The 24,544-nt window shown below is 45.7% G+C and overlaps 1 protein-coding gene across 4 annotated transcripts in view; it reads right to left on the bottom strand.

The window, feature by feature from the left end:
* The window catches only part of DCAF6 (DDB1 and CUL4 associated factor 6), a 912,707-nt gene that overhangs the window by 718,696 nt on the left and 169,467 nt on the right, over positions 1 to 24,544 (bottom strand). For all 4 annotated transcript variants that reach the window (XM_063954988.1, XM_063954989.1, XM_063954991.1 and 1 more), the window contains exon 3: positions 1,062 to 1,123. In XM_063954988.1, coding sequence (XP_063811058.1) covers positions 1,062 to 1,123 — 62 coding nt within the window. The remainder of the gene's footprint in view (positions 1 to 1,061; positions 1,124 to 24,544) is intronic.

Below are 24,544 nucleotides of genomic sequence, written 5' to 3'. Positions count from 1 at the left end.
GCGCATGTGCAGAATGGGTCATGTAGTATCACTCGCAGCCCTTTTAGCACTTGGAGGGCAGCATCCGGCACCACTATACAAAACAACATCGTGTCATCCCTATTTTGACGTTGTGATGAGTTCAGAGACTGCGTCATCAGACGATCTGGACTCGCGTGTCCAGATCAGACAGACAGCTGATTGCTGCTCAGGTGCAGCACCTGGAGAAGTGCAGGAGGATTCTATCTCCTATAGATGTCTCCTGCTGCATTTTAATTACATGGAACTGCACAGCCACGTCCTCGCTGCTGTGCAATTCCTTACAAACATGAATTAAGCCCTGAGATAAGAGCTCTGCTGCACAGACCAGGAGGGGATGAGAGGCAGAACTATGTGGAGACTAATGGGCCAGGCTGACTGTACATGTGCATTTCCAGGCTACACCTTTTAGGTGGGTGGAGGATAGAATTCATTAAAAACTTTAAAATGTAAAATGATGTAGCCCTCAGCCAAATGTACATGTCTATGTGTGGCCCATATGGCTACTTGATTTAAAAAAAAAAAAAAAAAAAAAACACTTTAAGATAATTTTATTTTACTCCCTGATCACTCTATTTTGTAGGTTACAGTATTCATATCTTAACTGATAAAAAGATAACACCACTCTCACATATATTTACACATACTGTAGCGTCTCATATAGCATTAAGAGCAAAGCAAAGAAAAATTGAAGTGTAAAAATAAAGCTGTGCAGTACTGTACGTGTGGTTTATGCAAATGCAGCCAGTATTTTCCCTGCATAGAAAATAGGAGCTGTGAGCTTTCCAAGAATAACATACCTCCCAACCTGACCCTCTCCAGGTGGGACAGAAAGCTCTGCTCCTGGACTTCCCTCTTAATGTATGATTGCCCTCACCTTTGCTAAAACACCTTTATTATCCAATAACCTGTTCAAAACATGTGATAACAATCATACATTAAGAGGGAAGCCCAGGAGCAGAGCATTCTGTCCCTCATGGAGAGGGTCATGTTGGGAGGTTTGGAATAACATCCTGGTTTAGAAATTTCATAATTTTACTTACACAGCCATCATGTACATTCAGTGAAGCCTCCAATTTAAGTCTCTGAATAAACTGTCTTCTTCCTAATTGAAATAAAGAAATAAAGTGAAATAAAAGAAAAACCAGTTTATGTATTAAGAACAAAATGGGCACAAGTGTGAAATTACATTGCCACCTAAAAATGAAAAAATAAAACATGCACACATTTGTGGAATTATGTTAAATATAAGAATATAAATATATAAACACACACACACACACACATTATATATATATATATATATATATATATATATATATATATATACACAGTATTGCATACCTCCCAACATGACCCTCTCCAGGAGGGATAGAATGATCTGCTTCTGGACTTCCCTCTTAATTTTTGATTGTCATCACCTGTGCTGAAACACCTTTCTTATTTATTAACCTGTTCAACACAGGTGCTGGCAATCATACATTAAGAGAAAAGTCCAGAAGCAGAGCATTGTGTCCCTCCTGGAGAGGGTCATGTTGGGAGGTATGGTATTGTGGCAGGGACAGCATGCTTTCACGGGAGGTTAATGTGGAGCAGCAGGTTTGTGCAGAGATGGAGCAATAAACAGCATGGTGTAAATGAGATCCAGTCCAGGTTTTCCAAGGGTCATGGGTCCATGAACAAGTCTAATCAGCAGCACCTGACATCTGCAAGTTGTATCAATGCAGATCCACTGGGCTTCTGACGGTAAACCAGTCACCCAGACGACAGGCTGGGGGTGTGGAGTTACGTTCGGGAGTCCTATGGATGTGTTACAAACTTGCTTGTGAACTGCCATGCTGTGAAGTGTATGCTGTCTGGAGCTAACCTGATGCTGCTACCTGTCTGAGACTAAAGGATCTGCTGAACCTTTTAATCTAGCGTATGTGATCCTTTTCATAATATATATGCACGGGACAGCTACACAGATTCAAACAACATACTTCTCCAAAATACCAAGATTTTAGTGTGTCTTTATTGCTTAGTAGCAATGGCTTACCCTGTAACTTAAGTTTTCATATATTGTAACAACAATTTCAGACCAGTTTAAAAGGAAATAAAAATTAAAAGCGTGTGATGCATGGGACTTTATGTTCACTTTCTGGAGAATCACTCATATACAGTTGTCGGTGCGACACTCAAGGCTCCATAGGGAGAAAACATACATACCAGCCCAGGGCCGGCTCCAGGCCTACTAGCACCCTGAGCGAGAAAATGTATTTTCACAAAATTAGCAGCCTTACACATAGCCACAGTAGTGTTCCTTACACACAATGTCTCCAGTATAGTGCCAGATACACATAATGTGCAGTGCCAGATAGACATGACATGCCCCCCAGCAGTGCCAGCTACACATGACATGCCCCGCAGCAGTGCCAGCTACACATGACATGCCCCGCAGCAGTGCCAGCTACACATGACATGCCCCGCAGCAGTGCCAGCTACACATGACATGCCCCCCAGCAGTGCCAGCTACACATGATAGTGTTCACTTTTTAGGGCATGGTGCTGATCACAGGGAGGGCACATTTTTAAGTTAGGAGGGCAAAATGATGTACACACTGCTTGTTGTTCCCATACCTATATGTCAAAGCATGGACAGTGCGCGCCAAAGGCGCGCAGCAAAAATTAAGGGGAGTTACTTCGTGGGAAAGGTACGTGGCCACATAATAGTGGCAATTTGCATTACACCACACAGTAGTGCAGCTAATACACACTGCACCAGGTAGAACCTCCTATACACTTTGCGCCAGGCACAGCACTGAGACACATTGCACCAGGGAGAGCACTGAGACACATTGCCTAGCCACAGACGCCTAGCGGGAACACTACATGACATGCCCCCCAGCAGTGCCAGCTACACGTGACATGCCCCAAAGCAGTGCCAGCTACACGTGACATGCTCCCCAGCAGTGCCAGCTACACGTGACATGCCCCCCAGCAGTGCCAGCTACACGTGACATGCCCCCCAGCAGTGCCAGCTACACGTGACATGCCCCCCAGCAGTGCCAGCTACATAAATGGCCACACAGTGCCAGATATGCACCCACAGTTCAGATACATAAATGCCCCCAAAGTGCCAGATACATAAATGCCCCCACAGTGCAGATATGCCCCCCACAGTGCCAGATACATAAGTGCCCACACAGTGCCAGATACATAAGTGCCCCCACAGTGCCAGATATAAAAATGCCCACACAGTGCCAGATATGTCCCCACAGTGCCAGATATACAAATGCCCCCACAGTGCCAGATATGCCCCCACAGGGCCAGATACATAAATGCCCCCAGTGCCAGATACATAAATGCCCATACATTGCCAGATGCATAAATGCCCCCAGTGCCAGATGCATAAGTGCCCACACAGTGCCAGATACATTATTGCCCCCCACAGTGTCAGATACATTAATGCCCCCAGTGCCAGATATGCCCCCACAGTGCCAGATACATTAATGCCCCCAGTGCCAGATATTCCCCCACAGTGCCAGATACATTAATGCCCCCAGTGCCAGATATGCCCCCAGTGATAGATACATTAATGCCCCCAGTGCCAGATAAGCCCCCACAGTGCCAGATACCTTAATGCCCCCAGTGCCAGATATGCCCCCACAGTGAGAGATACCTTAATGCCCCCAGTGCCAGATATGCCCCCACAGTGCCAGATACATTAAATGCCCCCAGTGCCAGATATGCCCCCACAGTGCCAGATAAATAAATGCCCCCCACAGTGCCAGATAAATAAATGCCCCTTACAGTGCCAGATAAATAAATGCCCCCCACAGTGCCAGATAAATAAATGCCCCCACAGTGCCAGATAAATAAGTGCCCCCACAGTGCCAATATGCCCCCACAGTGCCAGATACAGAAATGCCCCCACAGTGCCAGATACATAAATGCCCCCACAGCGCAGATATGCCCCCACAGTGCCAGAAATGCCCCCACAGTGCCAGATACATTAATGCCCCCTCACAGTGCACAGATAAATGTCCCGTCCCCCCCCGCAGTGCCAGATAAATGAATGCCCCCCACAGTGCCAGATAAATGAATGCCCCCCACAGTGCCAGATAAATGCCCCCCACAGTGCCACATATGCCCCCAGTACCTGCTGTGCCGAGGGAGGGGGAGTGCTGCTGGTAGTGCTGCTGTGCGCGCCGCTGCGGCCGCTGTCTGTGCTGTCTGTCGCTGTCTGTGCGCGCTGTGCGGCGCCGGTGTCTGACATCAGACGCCGGCGCCGCATAGCGCACACAGCGGCGGCGCACACAGCGGGAGCCGGGAGGACAGCAGGGGAGATCAGGGCCGGCTCCAGGCTCCGACATGGCGGCGCCAGCGCGCGGCGCCCTTTAAGGGTGGCGCCCTGTGCAGCCGTTCGAGTCGAACATGCCTCGAGCCGGCCCTGTACCAGCCATATCGTCAACTACCATGGTCAGCAGGACATCCCATTAAATATATATATATATATATATATTTCTCTGACGTCCTAGTGGATGCTGGGAACTCCGTAAGGACCATGGGGAATAAACGGGCTCCGCAGGAGACTGGGCACTCTAAAAGAAAGATTAGGTACTATCTGGTGTGCACTGGCTCCTCCCTCTATGCCCCTCCTCCAGACCTCAGTTAGATTTCTGTGCCCGGCCGAGCTGGATGCACACTAGGGGCTCTCCTGAGCTCCTAGAAAGAAAGTTTATTTTAGGTTTTTTATTTTACAGTGAGACCTGCTGGCAACAGGCTCACTGCATCGAGGGACTAAGGGGAGAAGAAGCGAACCTACCTGCTTGCAGCTAGCTTGGGCTTCTTAGGCTACTGGACACCATTAGCTCCAGAGGGATCGACCGCATGGAACTGGCCTTGGTGTTCGTTCCCGGAGCCGCACCGCCGTCCCCCTTACAGAGCCAGAAGCAAGAAGAGGTCCGGAAAATCGGCGGCAGAAGACATCAGTCTTCACCAAGGTAGCGCACAGCACTGCAGCTGTGCGCCATTGCTCCTCATGCACACTTCACACTCCGGTCACTGAGGGTGCAGGGCGCTGGGGGGGGGGGGGGGGGGGGCGCCCTGAGCAGCAATAAAAACACCTTGGCTGGCAAATATATCACAATATATAGCCCCAGAGGCTATATATATGATAAATACCCCTGCCAGAATCCATAAAAAAGCGGGAGAAAAGTCCGCGAAAAAGGGGCGGAGCTATCCCCCTCAGCACACTGGCGCCATTTTCTCTTCACAGTGCAGCTGGAAGACAGCTCCCCAGGCTCTCCCCTGTAGTTTGCAGGCTCAAAGGGTTAAAAAGAGAGGGGGGGCACAAAATTTAGGCGCAATATTGTATATACAAGCAGCTATTGGGAAAAATTCACTCAATATAGTGTTAATCCCTAAAATATATAGCGCTCTGGTGTGTGCTGGTATACTCTCTCTCTGTCTCCCCAAAGGGCTGTGTGGGGTCCTGTCCTCAGTCAGAGCATTCCCTGTGTGTGTGCGGTGTGTCGGTAGGGCTGTGTCGACACGTTTGATGAGGAGGCTTATGTGATGGCAGAGCAGATGCCGATAAATGTGATGTCGCCCCCTGTGGGGCCGACACCAGAGTGGATGGATTGGTGGAAGGTATAAACCGACAGTGTCAACTCCTTACATAAAAGGCTGGATGACGTAACAGCTATGGGACAGCCGGCTTCTCAGCCCGCTCCTGCCCAGGCGTCTCAAAGGCCATCAGGGGCTCAAAAACGCCCGCTCCCTCAGATGGCAGACACAGATGTCGACACGGAGTCTGACTCCAGTGTCGACGAGGTTGAGACATATACACAATCCACTAGGAACATCCGTTACATGATCCCGGCAATAAAAAAATGTGTTACACATTTCTGACATTAACCCAAGTACCACTATAAAAGGGTTTTATGTTTGGGGAGAAAAAGCAGGCAGTGTTTTGTTCCCCCATCAAATGAGTGAATGAAGTGTGAAAAAGCGTGGGTTCCCCCGATAAGAAACTGGTAATTTCTAAAAAATTACTGATGGCGTACCCTTTCCCGCCAGAGGATAAGTTACGCTGGGAGATATCCCCTAGGGTGGATAAGGCGCTCACACGTTTGTCAAAAAAGGTGGCACTGCCGTCTTAGGATACGGCCACTTTGAAGGTACCTGCTGATAAAAAGCAGGAGGCTATCCTGAAGTCTGTATTTACACACTCGGGTACTAGACTGAGACCTGCAGATAGTGCTGCTGCAGCGTGATCTGTAACCCTGTCAAACAGGGATACTATTTTGCGAACATAAGACGTCGTCTTATATATGACGGATGCACAGAGGGATATTTTGCCGGCTGGCATCCAAAATTAATGCAATGTCCATTCTGTCAGGAGGGTATTAGAGACCCGACACTGGACAGGTGATGCTGACTTTAAAAGGCACATAGAGCCTTATAAGGGTGAGGAATTGTTTGGGGATGGTCTCTCAGACCTCGTATCCACAGCAACAGCTGGGAAGAAATTTTTTTACCTCAGATTTCCTCACAGCCTAAGAAAGCACTGTATTATCAGGTACAGTCCTTTCGGCTTCAGAAAAGCAAGCGGGTCAAAGGCGCTTCCTTTCTGCACAGAGACGAGGGAAGAGGGAAAAAGCTGCACCAGTCAGCCAGTTCCCAGAATCAAAATTCTTCCCCCGCTTCCTCTGAGTCCACCGCATGACGCGGGGGCTCCACAGGCGTAGCCAGGTACGGTGGGGGGCCGCCTCAAAAATTTCAGCGATCAGTGGGCTCGCTCACAGGTGGATCCCTGGATCCTTCAAGTAGTATCTCAGGGGTACAAGCTGGAATTCGAGGCGTCTCCCCCCCGCCGTTTCCTCAAATCTGCCTTGCCGACAACTCCCTCAGGCAGGGAGGCTGTGCTAGAGGCAATTCACAAGCTGTATTCCCAGCAGGTGATAGTCAAGGTGCCCCTACTTCAACAAGGACGGGGTTACTATTCCACACTGTTTGTGGTACCGAAACCGGACGGTTCGGTGAGACCCATTTTAAATTTGAAATCCTTGAACACATACATAAAAAAATTCAAGTTCAAGATGGAATCGCTCAGGGCGGTTATTGCAAGCCTGGAGGAGGGGGATTACATGGTATCCCTGGACATCAAGGATGCTTACCTACATGTCCCCATTTACCATCCTCACCAGGAGTACCTCAGATTTGTGGTACAGGATTGCCATTACCAATTCCAAACACTGCCGTTTGGACTGTCCACGGCACCGAGGGTCTTTACCAAGGTAATGGCAGAAATGATGATACTCCTTCGAAAAAAGGGAGTTTTAATTATCCCGTACTTGGACGATCTCCTTATAAAGGCGAGGTCCAAGGAGCAGTTGTTGGTCGGAGTAGCACTATCTCGGGAAGTGCTACAACAGCACGGATGGATTCTATACATTCCAAAGTCACAGCTGGTTCCTACCACACGCCTACTGTTCCTGGGGATGGTTCTGGACACAGAACAGAAAAAAAGTGTTTCTCCCGCAGGAGAAAGCCAAGGAGCTGTCATCTCTAGTCAGAGACCTCCTGAAACCAAAACAGGTATCGGTGCATCACTGCACACGAGTCCTGGGAAAAATGGTAGCTTCTTACGAAGCAAAATTCCATTCGGCAGGTTCCATGCAAGAACCTTTCAGTGGGACCTCTTGGACAAGTGGTCGGGATCGCATCTTCAGATGCATCGGCTGATAACCCTGTCTCCAAGGACCAGGGTATCTCTACTGTGGTGGCTGCAGAGTGCTCATCTTCAAGAGGGCCGCAGATTCGGCATACAGGACTGGGTCCTGGTGGCCACGGATGCCAGCCTTCGAGGCTGGGGGGCAGTCACACAGGGAAGAAATTTCCAAGGACTTTGGTCAAGTCAGGAGTCGTCCCTACACATAAATATTCTGGAACTGAGGGCCATTTACAATGCCCTAAGTCTGGCAAGGCCTCTGCTTCAAAACCAGCCGGTTCTGATCCAATCAGACAACATCACGGCAGTCGCCCATGTAAACCGACAGGGCGGCACAAGAAGCAGGATGGCGATGGCAGAAGCCACAAGGATTCTCCGATGGGCGGAAAATCACGTCTTAGCACTGTCAGCAGTGTTCATTCCGGGAGTGGACAACTGGGAAGCAGACTTCCTCAGCAGACACGACCTACACCCGGGAGAGTTGGGACTTCATCCAGAAGTCTTCCAACTGTTGGTAAACCGTTGGGAAAGGCCACAGGTGGACATGATGGCGTCCCGCCTAAACAAAAAACTAGATATTGCGCCAGGTCAAGGGACCCTCAGGCAATAGCTGTGGACGCTCTAGTGACACCGTGGGTGTACCAGTCGGTTTATGTATTCCCTCCTCTGCCTCTCATACCAAAGGTACTGAGAATAATAAGAAAACGAGGAGTAAGAACGATACTCGTGGTTCCGGATGGGCCAAGAAGAGCTTAGTACCCAGAACTTCAAGAAATGATATCAGAGGACCCATGGCCTCTACCGCTCAGACAGGATCTGCTACAGCAGGGGCCCTGTCTGTTCCAAGACTTACCGCGGCTGCGTTTGACGGCATGGCGGTTGAATTACGGATCCTAAAGGAAAAGGGCATTCCAGAGGATTCATTCCTACGCTGATAAAAGCCAGGAAAGAAGTAACCGCAAACCATTATCACCGTATTTGGCGAAAATATGTTGCGCGGTGTGAGGCCAGGAAGGCCCCAACAGAGGAATTTCAGCTGGGTCGTTTTCTGCACTTCCTACAGTCAGGAGTGACTATGGGCCTAAACTTGGGTTCCATTAAGGTCCAGATTTCGGCTCTGTCGATTTTCTTCCAGAAAGAACTGGCTTCACTGCCTGGAGTTCAGACATTTGTAAAGGGAGTGCTACATATTCAGCCCCCTTTTGTGCCTCCTGTGGCACCTTGGGATCTCAACGTGGTGTTGAGTTTCTTAAAATCACATTGGTTTGAGCCACTTAAAACTGTGGATTTTAAATATCTCACGTGGAAAGTGGTCATGTTATTGGCCTTGGCTTCGGCCAGGCGTGTGTCAGAATTGGCGGCTTTGTCATGTAAAAGCCCTTATCTGATTTTCCATATGGATAGGGCAGAATTGAGGACTCGTCCCCAGTTTCTCCCTAAGGTGGTATCAGCTTTTCACTTGAACCAACCTATTGTAGTGCCTGCGGCTACTAGGGACTTGGAAGATTCCAAGTTACTGGACGTAGTCAGGGCCTTAAAAATTTATATTTCCAGGACGGCTGGAGTCAGGAAAACTGACTCGCTTTTTATCCTGTAGGCACCCAACAAAATAGGTGCTCCTGCTTCTAAGCAGACTATTGCTCGCTGAATTTGTAGCACAATTCAGCTGGAGCATTCTGCGGCTGGATTGCCGCATCCTAAATCAGTAAAAGCCCATTCCACGAGGAAAGTGGGCTCATCTTGGGCGGCTGCCCGAGGGGTCTCGGCTTTACAACTTTGCCGAGCTGCAACTTGGTCAGGGGCAAACACGTTTGCTAAATTCTACAAATTTGATACCCTGGCTGAGGAGGACCTTGAGTTCTCTCATTCGGTGCTGCAGAGTCATCCGCACTCTCCCGCCCGTTTGGGAGCTTTGGTATAATCCCCATGGTCCTTACGGAGTTCCCAGCATCCACTAGGACGTCAGAGAAAATAAGATTTAACTCACCGGTAAATCTATTTCTCGTAGTCCGTAGTGGATGCTGGGCGCCCATCCCAAGTGCGGATTGTCTGCAATACTTGTATGTAGTTATTGCCTAACTAAGGGTTATTGTTGAGCCATCTGTTGAGAGGCTCAGTTATATTTCATACTGTTAACTGGGTGTAGTATCACGAGTTATACGGTGTGATTGGTGTGGCTGGTATGAGTCTTACCCGGGATTCAAAATCCTTCCTTATTGTGTCAGCTCTTCCGGGCACAGTATCCTAACTGAGGTCTGGAGGAGGGGCATAGAGGGAGGAGCCAGTGCACACCAGATAGTACCTAATCTTTCTTTTAGAGTGCCCAGTCTCCTGCGGAGCCCGTCTATTCCCCATGGTCCTTACGGAGTTCCCAGCATCCACTACGGACTACGAGAAATAGATTTACCGGTGAGTAAAATATTATTATATACACACACACACACACACACACACACCCACAGTGCCTTGCTAAAGTATTCACCCCCTTGGCTTTTTACCTATTCTGTTACATTACATTTTTTTATTTTTAATCTGAATTTTATGTTATGGATCTCACAAATTAGTCTAAATTGTTTATAAAGATGGAAACCATATTTGTTCATAGATTCCATATTTAAGCTGTTAAGCTGTTTAAAATTGTTTTTCAATTCAGAGCTGATATTGGAACAGGTGGAAGGTTTTGCACTTTGTATGACCTTTTAAGTGAAAAACTCAGTTCTATATTTTGGTACTTTCTTGCTTGAAATGTAAATGTCAGCAGCTAGACATGTAGGCTTCAAAAGGTATCTGTCCCATTTGTGGTAAGGCAGGTGTGAAATAATATCAGACAAATCAGTTGCGTAACCCGCAGACTCCGTAGTGGCATGGGGGTGCCGCCACTTTGAGTGACAAGCTTTGGCTGTCAGCTAGGCTGACAGATAGATTGGCCAGCCAATTACACAGAGGTGAGGGAGGAGCGGCTTTGAGGGTGGTCGGCTTTATTTATAGATCAGTGTGACTGAGGGAGGGTCAGGTCAGCTGTGTACGCCCCCAGCACGTGGCAAGACCGAGTGAGGAGGAGAGACTGGCGACGCTGGGTGTTTGTGCAGGGTCCTCCTGCTGCTGCCGGAGGGTCTGGAAGCAGTGGAAGCCAGGAATTCATTGCCGCGGCTGCCGCCATCCATGCCCATTGCCGCCCGCTCTCTTGGTAAGTGCGCGGCTGTCACTGGGCAGGGTGAGCTGCGCTGCGGCCTAGTCCGGTCCGTCGCGCCGCCTGGGAAGACATCGCTGCCGCTGCCGGCCGCCTGCCCATTGCCGCCTGCTCTCTTGGTAAGTGTGCGCGGCTGTTAATCAGGGCACTGGGCAGGGTGAGCTGCGCTGCGGCCTAGTCCGGTCCGTCCCGCAACTCCCGAGACCCGAGTCCCGCCACACCGCCTGGGAAGACATCGCCGCCGCCTACCACTCATGGTGATTGTCAGCCAGGGCAGGCAATGTATATTCTTGCTGCCTGGCCTGCACAGTAAATGTCATTAGTTGTTACAGTTACATAATGGCAAAGTATTAATGCAGATAACTATGGCTTCCTTTGTTAATATAATTATAATCATACATGGAGAGAGTCATATAAATAATAGTAGTAGTTGATTACATGTACTGTATCTATAGACATGTTGCCATGTCTATAGATACACTACATGTAATCTACTACTATTACTACTACTATTATTTATATGAGTCTCTCTATGTATGATTATAATTATATTAACAAAGGAAGCCATAGTTATCTGCATTAATCAACATGTTTTATGAAGGAGACATGTCTGGTTCTGACTTTCCCATTGACTTTAAGGCTGAATGAACCTGCTATCTTCAGCTAAGTAGGTGTCGGGACTGCAGTGTGTGAACTTCCTCTGAATCAGCAGCATGCATCAGCTGTCTACTGTAATGGGGAGGGGGAAAATTCAGCCACTAGTCTGCTGAGACTATTAACTATATATTAACATTTACTAATATTGCACCAGCATCTTCGGTCGCATTTTACAATTAGTACAGTAAAAAAACAAGACCATTATATGTTATTTAGTGATTAATAATATTAATCATTATTAAGTGATTAATTATATTAATTAATATGTTATGTAGTGATTGTTATTTAGCAACGAGCATGACACCCAGTGCATGAAACCCCTGGCAACGAATATTACCACCTGGCAACAAGCTTGAAACCCAGCAGATGATACCTCTGGCAACAAGCATAACACCTAGCGCATGAAACACCTGGCAACGAGCATGACACCCTGAGCACGAAAACCCCTGGCACCGTGCATGGAACCAAGAGCATGAAACCCCTGGCAACGAGCAGGTAATTTAAACGTAATTAGAAGCCTTACTGTAGGACTTAATGTGTAATGGGCATTACGGTGTGTGGCATAATGTATCACGGACATTGCGGTGTGTGTCATAATGTGTCACAGGCATTACGGTGTGTGGCATAGTATATCACGGGCATTGTGGTATGTGCTATAATGTATCAGGGGCATTGCAGTGTATAGTATAATGTATAACGGGCATTGCGATGCCTGTCATAATGTGTCACAGGCATTACGGTGTGTGGCATAATGTGTCGGGGGCATTATGGTGTGTAGCATATTGTGTCACGGGTATTATTGTGTGTGTCATAATGTCTAAGGGCCATTGCAGTATGTGTCATAATGTATACTGGGCATTACTATAAGGAGGAAAAATGACAAATAATGTAAGGGGCATGAATCAGCATTATTTTTTTTTCCTGTGGTGGCTAACGTCTGGGCGTGCAGCCTGCAAAACTGGGGTATAAGGTAGTCTTTTCCTGCAATGCCACACTCCTTTATGCAAAGCCACGGCCATTCCAGCAATGCCACGCCCCCTTTTCTCGGCGCGTGCACATTCAACACTTTACTAGTGCCAATTATGTGGGGAAGAGGGGGGGGGGTGGGGGCGCCAGAGAATTTTTGCCTTGGGGGAGAAAAATTTCTAGTTACGCCACTGAGTCAAATGTATGTCTTGTTTCTAGCAAAATTCCCCATAGTTAACCCAATAAGTTCATATGTTAATTATAGACGTTTCTAGATACATGACGTATAAGATAAGGTTTTGTTAGCCAATAAGATAGAGCTATATGCCAGGAAACGACGTAATTGTATGCAGATTTGAGCTTCTTTATATTGTATTTTTTTTTTATTTTTTTTTTCAAATTAAATGTTTCTGCTTCTGCTATTTCCTACTTCACTCTCTTTATTTAACTGGTAACTGGCTGCAGCCATGAATGAACCTGATGCTGACGATTTAGTGTGTACTTGAGCTGGGATCAGCGAGGGTTGCCCTGTCCTGGGGTTGCCTTTATCAGTTGGTGAAGTGAAATGAGAAATATTTATATAAAAAATAATTTTTATAAATAAAAATCTGAAAATTGGCATGTGCATATGTATTCACCCCCTTTGCTATGAAGCCCCTCAAAAGTTCTGGTGCACTCAATTACCTTCAGAAGTCACATAATAAGTGAAATGAAGTCCACCTGTGCGCAATCTAAGTGTCACATGATCTGTCAGTAAAAACACATCTTTTCTGAAAGGCCCCAGAGGCTGCAGTACCATTAAGCAAGAGGCATCACACCATGAAGACCAAGGAGCTTTCCAAACAAAGTCAGGGTTGGGTTGGGTTATAAAAAAAATCCAAATCTTTGATGATCCCCCGGAGCACCATCAAATCCATCATCTTCAAATGGAAAGAACATGGTACCACAACAAACCTACCAAGAGAGGACCGGCCACCAAAACTCACAGACCGGGCAAAGAGGGCATTAATCAGAGAGGCAGCACAGAGACCAAAGGTAACCCTGAAGGAGCTGCAGAGTTCCACAGCAGAGACTGCTGTATCTGCGCATGTATCCACAATAAGCCGTACACCCCACAGAGCTGTGCTTTATGGAAGAGTGGCCAGAAAAAAGCCATTACTTAGTGCTAAAAATAAGAAGGCACATTTTGAGATTGCCAAAAGGCATGTGGACGACTCCCCAAATGTATGGAGGAAGGTGCTCTGGTCAGATGAGACAAAAATTTAACTTTTCGGCCACCAAGGAAAACGCTATGTCCGGCGCAAACCAAACACATCCCATCACCCCAAGAACACCATCCCCACAGTGAAACATGGTGGTGGCAGAATCATGCTGTGGGGATGTTTTTAAGCAGCACAGACTGGGAAACTGTTTTGAGTCGAGGGAAAGATGGATGGTACAGGGATATTCTTGAGCAAAACCTGTTTCAGTCTGCCTGTGGTTTGAGACTGGGATGAAGGTTCACCTTCCAGTGGGACAATGACCCGAAGCATACTGCTAAAGCAACACTCGAGTGGTTTAAAGGGAAACATTTAAATCTCAATTGAGAATCTGTGGTCAGACTTTCACAAGCGGAAACCATCCAACATGAAGGAGCTGGAGCAGTTTTGCCTTGAGGAATGGGCAAAAATCCCAGCGGCAAGATGTGGCAAGTTCATAGAGACTTAACCAAAGCGGCTTGCAGCTATAATTGCCACAAAAGGAGGCTCTACAAAGTACTGACTTTAGGGGATGAATAGTTATGCACGCTGAAGTTTTCTGTTATTTTGTACTATTTGTTGTTTGCTTCACAATAAAAAAAAATAAGAAACATCTTCAAAGTTGTAGGCATGTTCTGTGAATGAAATGATGCAAGCCTTCAAACAATCCATTTTAATTCCAGGTTGTGAGCCAACAAAACATGAAAAATGCAAAGGGCTGTTTATACTTTAGCAAGGCACTGTTTATAGTTTTAGCTTTTGTAATTACCAGGTGTAGTACATAATATAGCTGGTATGTATGTTATACATCATAATATGGCCAATGGCCTTAGGTAAGTGTGACTGTATAGTTAAAATTGCTGGTTTACTTAATTCAGATGGATCGGTACCATACAAGCATTGTATTTTTTTATTTACATTATGTAATTACTTGCCGTTTAAACCTCAGAACCTCAGTTCTATCTATACAGATTGTTGCATCTCCGGTTTCCTAGGAGATGTTGCATATTTTCGCACAACCGATGCACACAAATTTGCAGCTGTGGTGGCATTACCGCACATCTCTGAATCAGGGCCTATAGCATTTGAATCTTCAAAAAGTCAGTTTCAGGCAATACACAATCTCCTGCTTTGGACCATATCAAGCATTTTATGCAGGTCTACTGAACCAATGACGCACAAGAGCGATTTTGACATTTTAATTACACTCAAAACTATTTTTTTGTTTTTTTTTTTACTGGAGTTATCCATTAAACATATGTATTTTAATTTGTGGCTTGAAAGTTTAAAATCATATTGAAAACTTCTGCACATGCGAAAACCAACGCATAAGAAGTAGGTATTTAGTATGTTGCATATTAGGACATGTATAAATGCTCTATAATTTCCCAAATGCCTCTTTTATATTGTTCCTTTTTGTCTACAGATAGCATTCAAGGTTTTCTGAAACACCAGAGTGGCCAAGTAAAATTTGGATATTACAAAACCTGTACAATTTAATCCATTCTCATATTTCTGCCCACATATTTATGCACTGATGGAGTTAAACTCAGAATAATGGTTTGTTAAAATGTATGCTGACATGCAGAACCAGGAATTTGTCCTTAGGTTCATATTCTCACATACTTTCATACATTCCAACCAAAGCTTCTATGAGACTATTGCTTATAGGTACAAAAGTGTATAATGTTGTAATGGATTCATTGGATTGTCACTACCAGCCTTCTGAAAATGAGCAAAAGTTATTTAATATTTGCCAAGTATAGTAGGAAAAGAATAATTTAGGCAATGCTGTCCCCTGCTGCTAATACAAGTTAAGGTCTATAAACACTGGGGGTCATTCTGAACCAATCGCACGCTGCAGTTTTTCGCAGCGGTGCGATTGGGTCAGAACTGCGCATGTGCCGGCGCCGCAGTGCGCCGGCGCATGCCCGACAGGCGCTACAATCACCTCTGCCTGATTGAAAGGCAGAGGCAGTCGCTGGGCGGGGTTGGGGGGGGCGGAATGGCGGCGTTTGGCCGTCGTTTCATGGGCGCGGTCTGGCCAACGCAGGCATGGCCGGACCAAACGGGGGCGGGCCGCAGCGGCTGCATGACGTCACACGCAGCTGCTGCAGGCCGGAGCGCGATGAGTAGCTCCCGGCCAGCACGCTAAAGCTGTGCTGGTCGGGAGCTACTCTTGAAGTGTAAAGGCATCGCCGCTGTGCAATGCCTTGATATTGCCCAATGTGTATGCTGCGGACAAAGAGGGTCATTCCGAGTTGATCGCTCGCTAGCTACTTTTAGCAGCCGTGTAAACGCATTGTCGCCGCTCACCGGGGAGTGTTTTTTCGCTTTGCAGAAGTACAAATGCTTGTGCAGCAGAGCGCCTGCAAAATAATTTTGTGCAAAACAAGACCAGCCCTGTAGTTACTCTTCGTGTGCGTTGATTCTAATGACGGAGGGACGACTTTTGAAGTCACATACCCGCCCAGCCACGCCTGCGTTTTCCCCGACACGCCTGTATTTTTCTAAGCACTCCCTGAAAACGGTCTGTTGACACCCAGAAACGCCCACTTAATGTCAATCTTCCTGCGTTCGGCCGTGCGACAGAAAGCTTCGCTAGAACCTGTGCAAAACCACAAAGGACTTTGTACCCGTACATTGCATGCGCATTGCGGTGCATGCGCAGATTAGCCGTTATTTCCACTAATAGCTGCGCTGCGAACAACGACAGCTAGCGATCAACTCGGAATGACCCCCAAAGAACGATGCGTGGTCCGATGTATCATTATCGTCCAAAACCGCAAGTATGGGCCAGCGGCAGCATGACATCACTTACGATATCGCTTGTGATATCGTACAGTGTTCATGCACTATGTCGGTGGCCTCAGAGGGCAAGCACTATATCGCTCATGGAACGTATTGCATAGTGTATACGGACCTTAAGAGCTTATATGGTGTATGTGAATTTGATAACATTTTTGGAAAAACATTACACATGCTCTGAATATGATGCCTGTTCAAAAAGGTATACAAACCCCTTACGCTTAAGAAAAGGACACCATAATTGTGTGTCTGTTCACTTACTCTCTGGCCACAACATAATCTTTTCTTTTACAGATATCCTGGTTATGTGTCAACTTGCCTTTATCATCACAAATGCCATATTAAAATAACCAGTGCACATTTTTCTAGTTTGCATGAGGCCACATATTAATATTTTTGCTCTGCTTTAATCCATATCCCAATTAACAAATGCTGTTAATGCCCATAAACCTACAGTTTGGGTTTTGAAGGAGTTCAACAACAAAATAAAGGAGCCGGATAATTAAAAAAAAAATCAAAATCAATTATTGCCATTTACAAACCTAGTGAATGCAACTAACTGTACAGCACATGGGCAAAAAGATGTGGACCCACAAAAATCACAATCATATAACCTTCTAAATCCACTGCATTACTTTAGAGTTGGTTTCCCCATTGTTGCAATAACAGCCTCCATTTTTCTTTGAAGACTTTCCATTATATTTCAGAACATGGCTGAAGGGATTCACATCCATTCAGCTAGAATAGCATTAGGGAGGTTGGACACAGCGTTGGGAGATAAGGCCTTGCTCTCAATCAGTGTTCCAATTCCTCACAATGGTGTTCAGCAAGGTTGAAGTCTGATCTGTGCAGGCCAGTCAAGTTCTTCAACACATTTTTTTGATGAGACTTGCCTTGTGTGTGAGGGAATTGTCAAGATGAAAGGACCTTCTACAAATTATTGGCAAAAAATTGGAAGCAGACAATTCTCTAGAATGTCATGCTAAAGAGATTTCCCTTCAACTGAAAGGAGGGACTCAGACCAAACCATGATAAAAAGCCCCAGGCCATTAGTCCTATCCAGATGCATCCATGATAATGCATGTCTACTGTTCATCTTCTCTTAAGCCCAGTACCCACGGGCCGATGCAGGAGAGATGTGTGCTGAGCGAACCGCTCAGCACACATCTCTCCTGCCGCTCAGCACAGCGCAATCTGTGCTGAGCGTGCGGGGGGAGACGGGGGGGCCGCTCATTTCACCCAGCGGGTGAAGCGAGCGACCCGCTAGATTGGCCTGCATGCAGGCCAATCTAGCAGCAGCGATAGCGATGTGCGGGGCCGCGCATCGCTATCGCCGAGGGGGCTACACACGGAGCGATCATGCCGATATTCTAAGCAATCTAGTCAGATTGCTTAGAATATCGCTCCGTGAGTACCCCCCTTAAGATTTTGACTATCAAGGACCTATCAGCATACTGCCCGCTACAGAACTATATATTAAGGTAGAGATACTAAAGATATACACTGCTAAGCACATATTCCTGGAAGGGTAGGGAAAACATAGTAAGTGATTATACATTTCTGCTCAACATAATTCGCATCCATGAATATTAAGGATACTACAATATCTTCAGAGATAAATAAAAATGTGCCAAGTTCGTATGACAATAAAGTTTTAGTAGAAGCTTAATTGAAGAAACCTTGTCAATCTAGTTCTCACAAGCATTATACAGAAGGGCATCAAATGCCACGCCGGCCACAGACTAGACTTTTGTGAGTTAAAAACACAGCCAAATACTTTGTGGTTATAGTTATTTAATTTAGAAACATAGAATTTGACAGAACCACCTGATTAGAACGATTGGCCCATCCAGTCTGTCCCTTTTTTTTTACCATATTTTACCTCAAACCTTATTTGATCTTTAGTTCTTTATAAGGATATCCTTATGTCTATCCCATGCATTTTTAAATTGCTCTACTGTCTTAGCCTCTACCACCTCTGATGGGAGGCTATTCCACTTTTCCACTACCCTTTCTGTAATTTTTCCTCAAATTTCCCCTGAACCTACCTCCTTCCAGTTTCAGTGCATGTCCTCATGTTCTAATACTTCTCTTCATTTGAAGAATGTTTCCCTCCTATGTGGGTTATTTAAGTTCATTGACATGTAGTTCTTTATATGTATGTTAAGAATTATTATTGCTCCCTGCAGTATGATTCCCCACCACCAGGGGTTGCCAGGAGTTCCAGTTATATTTAACTGCAGTACTGGAATTCACTAAAGGTGCTGCTCCTAGAACTCTGTTCTGTGCCCAGCTGTAAGGTAACGGATTACTTTATTACCTACGGTACATGGACTACACCTGACAGCTGCTATTTAGTTTGTCTGTTCCCAGCACTCATTGTTGGGTCAATAATGTTTCTATCTGCAAAGCCAAGGAATATCTGTTTGGATTAATGTTGCCTGATAATGGTTTCTGAATCTGTCAGTAATATTTCAGTCTGCCAAGATTCCTGAATACCTGAAACTGTTGATGTTTCTGTGAGCTTCTGTATCTGCCAAGCTAAAGTGACTCTGCCATTTATCAAGTTACCATTCTGCTGTTTGTTTCTGGATACCATTTGCTTCTGTCACTATTATTGGAAGTACCCAGTATATCTACACTCCCGTGCCATTATTATTACCCTTGGCAAACATCAGCAGGCTATTTCTGGAAAATGACTAAAAATGTCCTATACTTTACACTGTAAAAAAAGATCTGTAACTTTTGAGTTTTCAACATAGGTTGACAAAGTAAATAACTTTTTCTCATAGGTTTTCATCCAGAATAACACAGGATCGCAATTTGGAGTTGAGTGAAATTATCAAATAGAAGTTTACTTTACAAAATGGTGGTGGGCTTTTCCCATACGTGACAATTACATTATGTGATATTTTGTTGGGTATAATAGAGAATTTTATTTCTACCTAAACAATAAGCATAGTTAGGCACTTTGATATTACATTTACCTTTAAAAAAAAAAAAACTTGTTAAGCTTTAACAAAAATGTGTTGTTATAACTTGTACAAATGTACACATGACGGTGGAATGGCCACCTGTATTTACTATTACAGGTTGAGTATCCCATATCCAAATATTCCGAAATACGGAATATTCCGAAATACGGACTTTTTTGAGTGAGAGTTTAATAGTGAAACCTTTGTTTTTTGATGGCTCAATGTACACAAAGTGTGTTTAATACACAGTTATTAAAATAAGATTTTACTTACCGATAAATCTATTTCTCGTAGTCCGTAGTGGATGCTGGGGACTCCGTCAGGACCATGGGGAATAGCGGCTCCGCAGGAGACAGGGCACAAAAATAAAGCTTTAGGATCAGGTGGTGTGCACTGGCTCCTCCCCCTATGACCCTCCTCCAAGCCTCAGTTAGGATACTGTGCCCGGACGAGCGTACACAATAAGGAAGGATAATGAATCCCGGGTAAGACTCATACCAGCCACACCAATCACACCGTACAACTTGTGATCTGAACCCAGTTAACAGTATGACAAACGTAGGAGCCTCTGAAAAGACGGCTCACAACAATAACAACCCGATTTTTTTGTAACAATAACTATGTACAAGTATTGCAGACAATCCGCACTTGGGATGGGCGCCCAGCATCCACTACGGACTACGAGAAATAGATTTATCGGTAAGTAAAATCTTATTTTCTCTGACGTCCTAAGTGGATGCTGGGGACTCCGTCAGGACCATGGGGATTATACCAAAGCTCCCAAACGGGCGGGGAGTGCGGATGACTCTGCAGCACCGAATGATAGAACTCCAGGTCCTCTTTAGCCAGGGTATCAAATTTGTAGAATTTTACAAACGTGTTCTCCCCCGACCACGTAGCTGCTCGGCAGAGTTGTAATGCCGAGACCCCCCGGGCAGCCGCCCAGGATGAGCCCACTTTCCTTGTGGAATGGGCCTTGACAGATTTAGGCTGTGGCAGGCCTGCCACAGAATGTGCAAGTTGAATTGTGCTACAAATCCAACGAGCAATCGTCTGCTTAGAAGCAGGAGCACCCAGCTTGTTGGGTGCATACAATATAAACAGCGAGTCAGACTTTCTGACTCCAGCAGTTCTTGAAATATATATTTTCAATGCCCGGACCACGTCCAACAACTTGGAATCCTCCAAATCGCTAGTAGCCGCAGGCACCACAATAGGCTGGTTCAGGTGAAACGCTGACACCACCTTAGGCAGAAAATGAGGACGCGTCCGCAGTTCTGCCCTGTCCGAATGGAAAATCAGATATGGGCTTTTATAGGATAAAGCCGCCAATTCTGACACTCTCCTGGCTGAAGCCAGGGCCAGTAGCATGGTTACTTTCCATGTAAGATATTTCAAATCCGCCGATTTGAGTGGCTCAAACCAATGGGATTTGAGAAAATCCAAAAATACATTAAGGTCCCACGGAGCCACTGGGGGCACAACCGGGGGCTGTATATGTAGTACTCCTTTTACAAAAGTCTGGACTTCAGGAACTGAAGCCAATTCTTTCTGGAAGAAAATCGACAGGGCCGAAATTTGAACCTTAATGGACCCCAATTTGAGGCCCATAGACAATCCTGTTTGCAGGAAATGTAGGAATCGACCCAATTGAAATTCCTCCGTGGGGGCCTTCCTGGCCTCACACCACGCAACATATTTTCTCCAAATGCGGTGATAATGTTGTGCCGTCACCTCCTTCCTGGCTTTTACCAGTGTAGGAATGACCTCTTCCGGAATGCCTTTTTCCCTTAGAATTCGGCGTTCAACCGCCACGCCGTCAAACGCAGCCGCGGTAAGTCTTGGAATAGACACGGTCCCTGCTGAAGCAGGTCCCGTCTTAGAGGTAGAGGCCACGGATCCTCCGTGAGCATCTCTTGAAGTTCCGGGTACCAAGTTCTTCTTGGCCAATCCAGAGCCACGAGTATCGTTCTTACTCCCCTTTGCCGTATAATTCTCAGTACTTTTGGTATGAGAGGCAGAGGAGGGAACACATACACGAGCATTTAAAAAATACAAATCTGACGGGGAAGCAGAGTCATTTCAGCACTATAAGGAATGTAACAAAAATTGCAAAAAGGAAATAAGAGCGGCTAAAGTAGAAACTGAAAAACTAGTAGCAAAGGAAAGCAAAGCAAATCCCAAAAAATTCTTTAAATACATCAATAGCAAGAGATTAAAAAAGGAGAGTATAGGCCCTTTGAAGGACACGTTGGGAGTCTTAAGCAAAAATGATAATGACATAGCGAACACACTAAATTAGTTTTTTTCAACAGTTTTCACTAGAGAGGACCCAATTCAGGGACTGACACACAATCTCAATAAGGACAATATCACACTGATAGGTACTTATTTAAGCGAGGAAGTAGTCTGTCACCGATTAAAACATTTAAAGATTAATAAATCACCAGGGCCCGATGGTATTCATCCAAGGGTTCTAATGGAGCTTCACTCTGAACTGGCAAAACCGCTATCTCTGATCTTTGAGGATTCAGTTATATCAGGTATGGTTCCCAAAGACTGGCGTATAGCGGAAGTAGTGCCTATATTCAAAAAGGGAAGTAAAGCTGAACCAGGTAATTATAGACCAGTTAGTCTTACATCTATAGTGGGGAAAGTATTGGAAGGTATTCTAAGAGATAGTATTCAGAAGTTCCTTGAAACCAATAAGGTCATTAAAAGGAATCAACATGGGTTTATGAAGGACAGATCCTGTCAAACCAACTTACTTGGCTTTTATGAAACAGTAAGCGCAAACCTAGATCAGGGTAAAGACGTGGATGTAATCTTTTTAGACTTTGCCAAAGCGTTTGATACTGTACCACACATGAGACTTATATACAAGCTACAAGAATCAGGGCTAGGAAGCACAATATGCACTTGGGTCAAAAACTGGTTAGATAATAGGAAGCAGCGCGTTGTGGTTAATGGATATTTTTCAACTTGGACTGAAGTGCTAAGTGGTGTGCCGCAAGGCTCAGTATTAGGACCGCTATTGTTCAATATTTTCATTAACGACCTAACAGAAGGTCTAGAGAGCATGGTGTCAATTTTTGCAGATGATACCAAATTGTGTAAGGCTATAAATACAGAGGAGGATGCCGAGTCTCTTCAGAACGACTTAGTTAAATTAGAAGCGTGGGCAGCCAAATGGAGAATGCGCTTCAACACAGACAAGTGTAAGGTAATGCACTGTGGTAACAAGAACAAAAATTACACCTACCTACTAAATGGGGTAAAACTAGGGGATTCTGTACTGGAAAAGGACTTAGGTGTCCTCATAGATAGCAAGCTAAGCAGTAGTACCCAAAGTAGGACTGCAGCAAAGAAGGCTAATAAGATATTAGCATGCATAAAACGGGGTATTGATGCTAGGGACGAGAGTATTATACTCCCATTATATAAATCACTAGTGAGGCCACACCTTGAATACTGTGTACAGTTCTGGGCACCGTACTACAAAAAGGATATCCTGGAGCTTGAAAAGGTACAAAGGAGGGCGACCAAACTAATTAAGGGCATGGAGACGATGGAATACAAGGAAAGGCTTGAAAGACTAGGCATGTTTACATTGGAAAAGCGGAGGCTAAGAGGGGATATGATCAACATCTACAAATATATAAGGGGACAATACTCAGAGCTTGCGCGGGACCTGTTTTTGGTTAGATCAACACAGAGGACTCGTGGACACTCGCTCAGGTTAGAGGAGAGGAGATTCCGCACAATACGGCGTAAAGGCTTTTTCACGGTAAGGACAATACGTGTTTGGAATTCCCTGCCCGAGGGAGTTGTAATGGCGGAATCTGTCAACACCTTTAAGAATGGGTTAGATAAATTCCTATTGGATAAGGATATCCAGGGGTATGGTGCATAGTCATGCATTATAGTTACTATTTAGTCAAATCATCATGCAGAGGACACCACAAATAGGTTGAACTCGATGGACAATTGTCTTTTTTCAACCTCAGATACTATGTTACTATGTTACTATGTTACACTGACTGGAACACCCACGGTGTTACCAGAGCGTCCACAGCTATTGCCTGAGGGTCTCTTGACCTGGCGCAATACCTGTCCAGTTTTTTGTTGAGGCGGGACGCCATCATATCCACCTTTGGTTTTTCCCAACGGTTCACAATCATGTGGAAGACTTCTGGATGAAGTCCCCACTCTCCCGGGTGTAGATCGTGTCTGCTGAGGAAGTCTGCTTCCCAGTTGTCCACTCCCGGAATGAACACTGCTGACAGTGCTATCACATGATCTTCCGCCCAGCGAAGAATCCTTGCAGCTTCTGCCATTGCTGTCCTGCTTCTTGTGCCGCCCTGTCTGTTTACGTGGGCGACTGCCGTTATGTTGTCCGACTGGATCAACACCGGCTGACCCTGAAGCAGGGGTTTTGCCAGACTTAGAGCATTGTAAATCGCTCTTAGCTCCAGTATGTTTATGTGAAAAGACATCTCCAGGCTTGACCATACTCCCTGGAAGTTTCTTCCCTGTGTGACCGCTCCCCAGCCTCTCAGACTGGCATCCGTGGTCACCAGGACCCAGTCCTGTATGCCGAATCTGCGGCCCTCTAACAGATGAGCACTCTGCAACCACCACAGAAGAGACACCCTTGTCCGTGGTGATAAGGTTATCCGCTGGTGCATCTGCAGATGCGATCCGGACCATTTGTCCAACAGATCCCACTGAAAAGTTCGTGCGTGGAATCTGCCGAATGGAATCGCTTCGTAAGAAGCCACCATCTTTCCCAGGACTCTTGTGCATTGATGCACAGACACTTTTCCTGGTTTTAGGAGGTTCCTGACAAGTTTGGATAACTCCTTGGCTTTCTCCTCCGGAAGAAACACCTTTTTCTGAACCGTGTCCAGAATCATTCCCAGGAACAGCAGACGTGTTGTCGGTGTCAACTGAGATTTTGGAAAATTCAGAATCC

Source organism: Pseudophryne corroboree, chromosome 2 (genome assembly GCF_028390025.1).
Source record: "Pseudophryne corroboree isolate aPseCor3 chromosome 2, aPseCor3.hap2, whole genome shotgun sequence".
NCBI classification, from domain to species: domain Eukaryota; kingdom Metazoa; phylum Chordata; class Amphibia; order Anura; family Myobatrachidae; genus Pseudophryne; species Pseudophryne corroboree.
The sequence above is the reverse complement of the archived record's forward strand: the minus strand, read 5'-3'. Positions and strand labels throughout refer to the sequence as shown.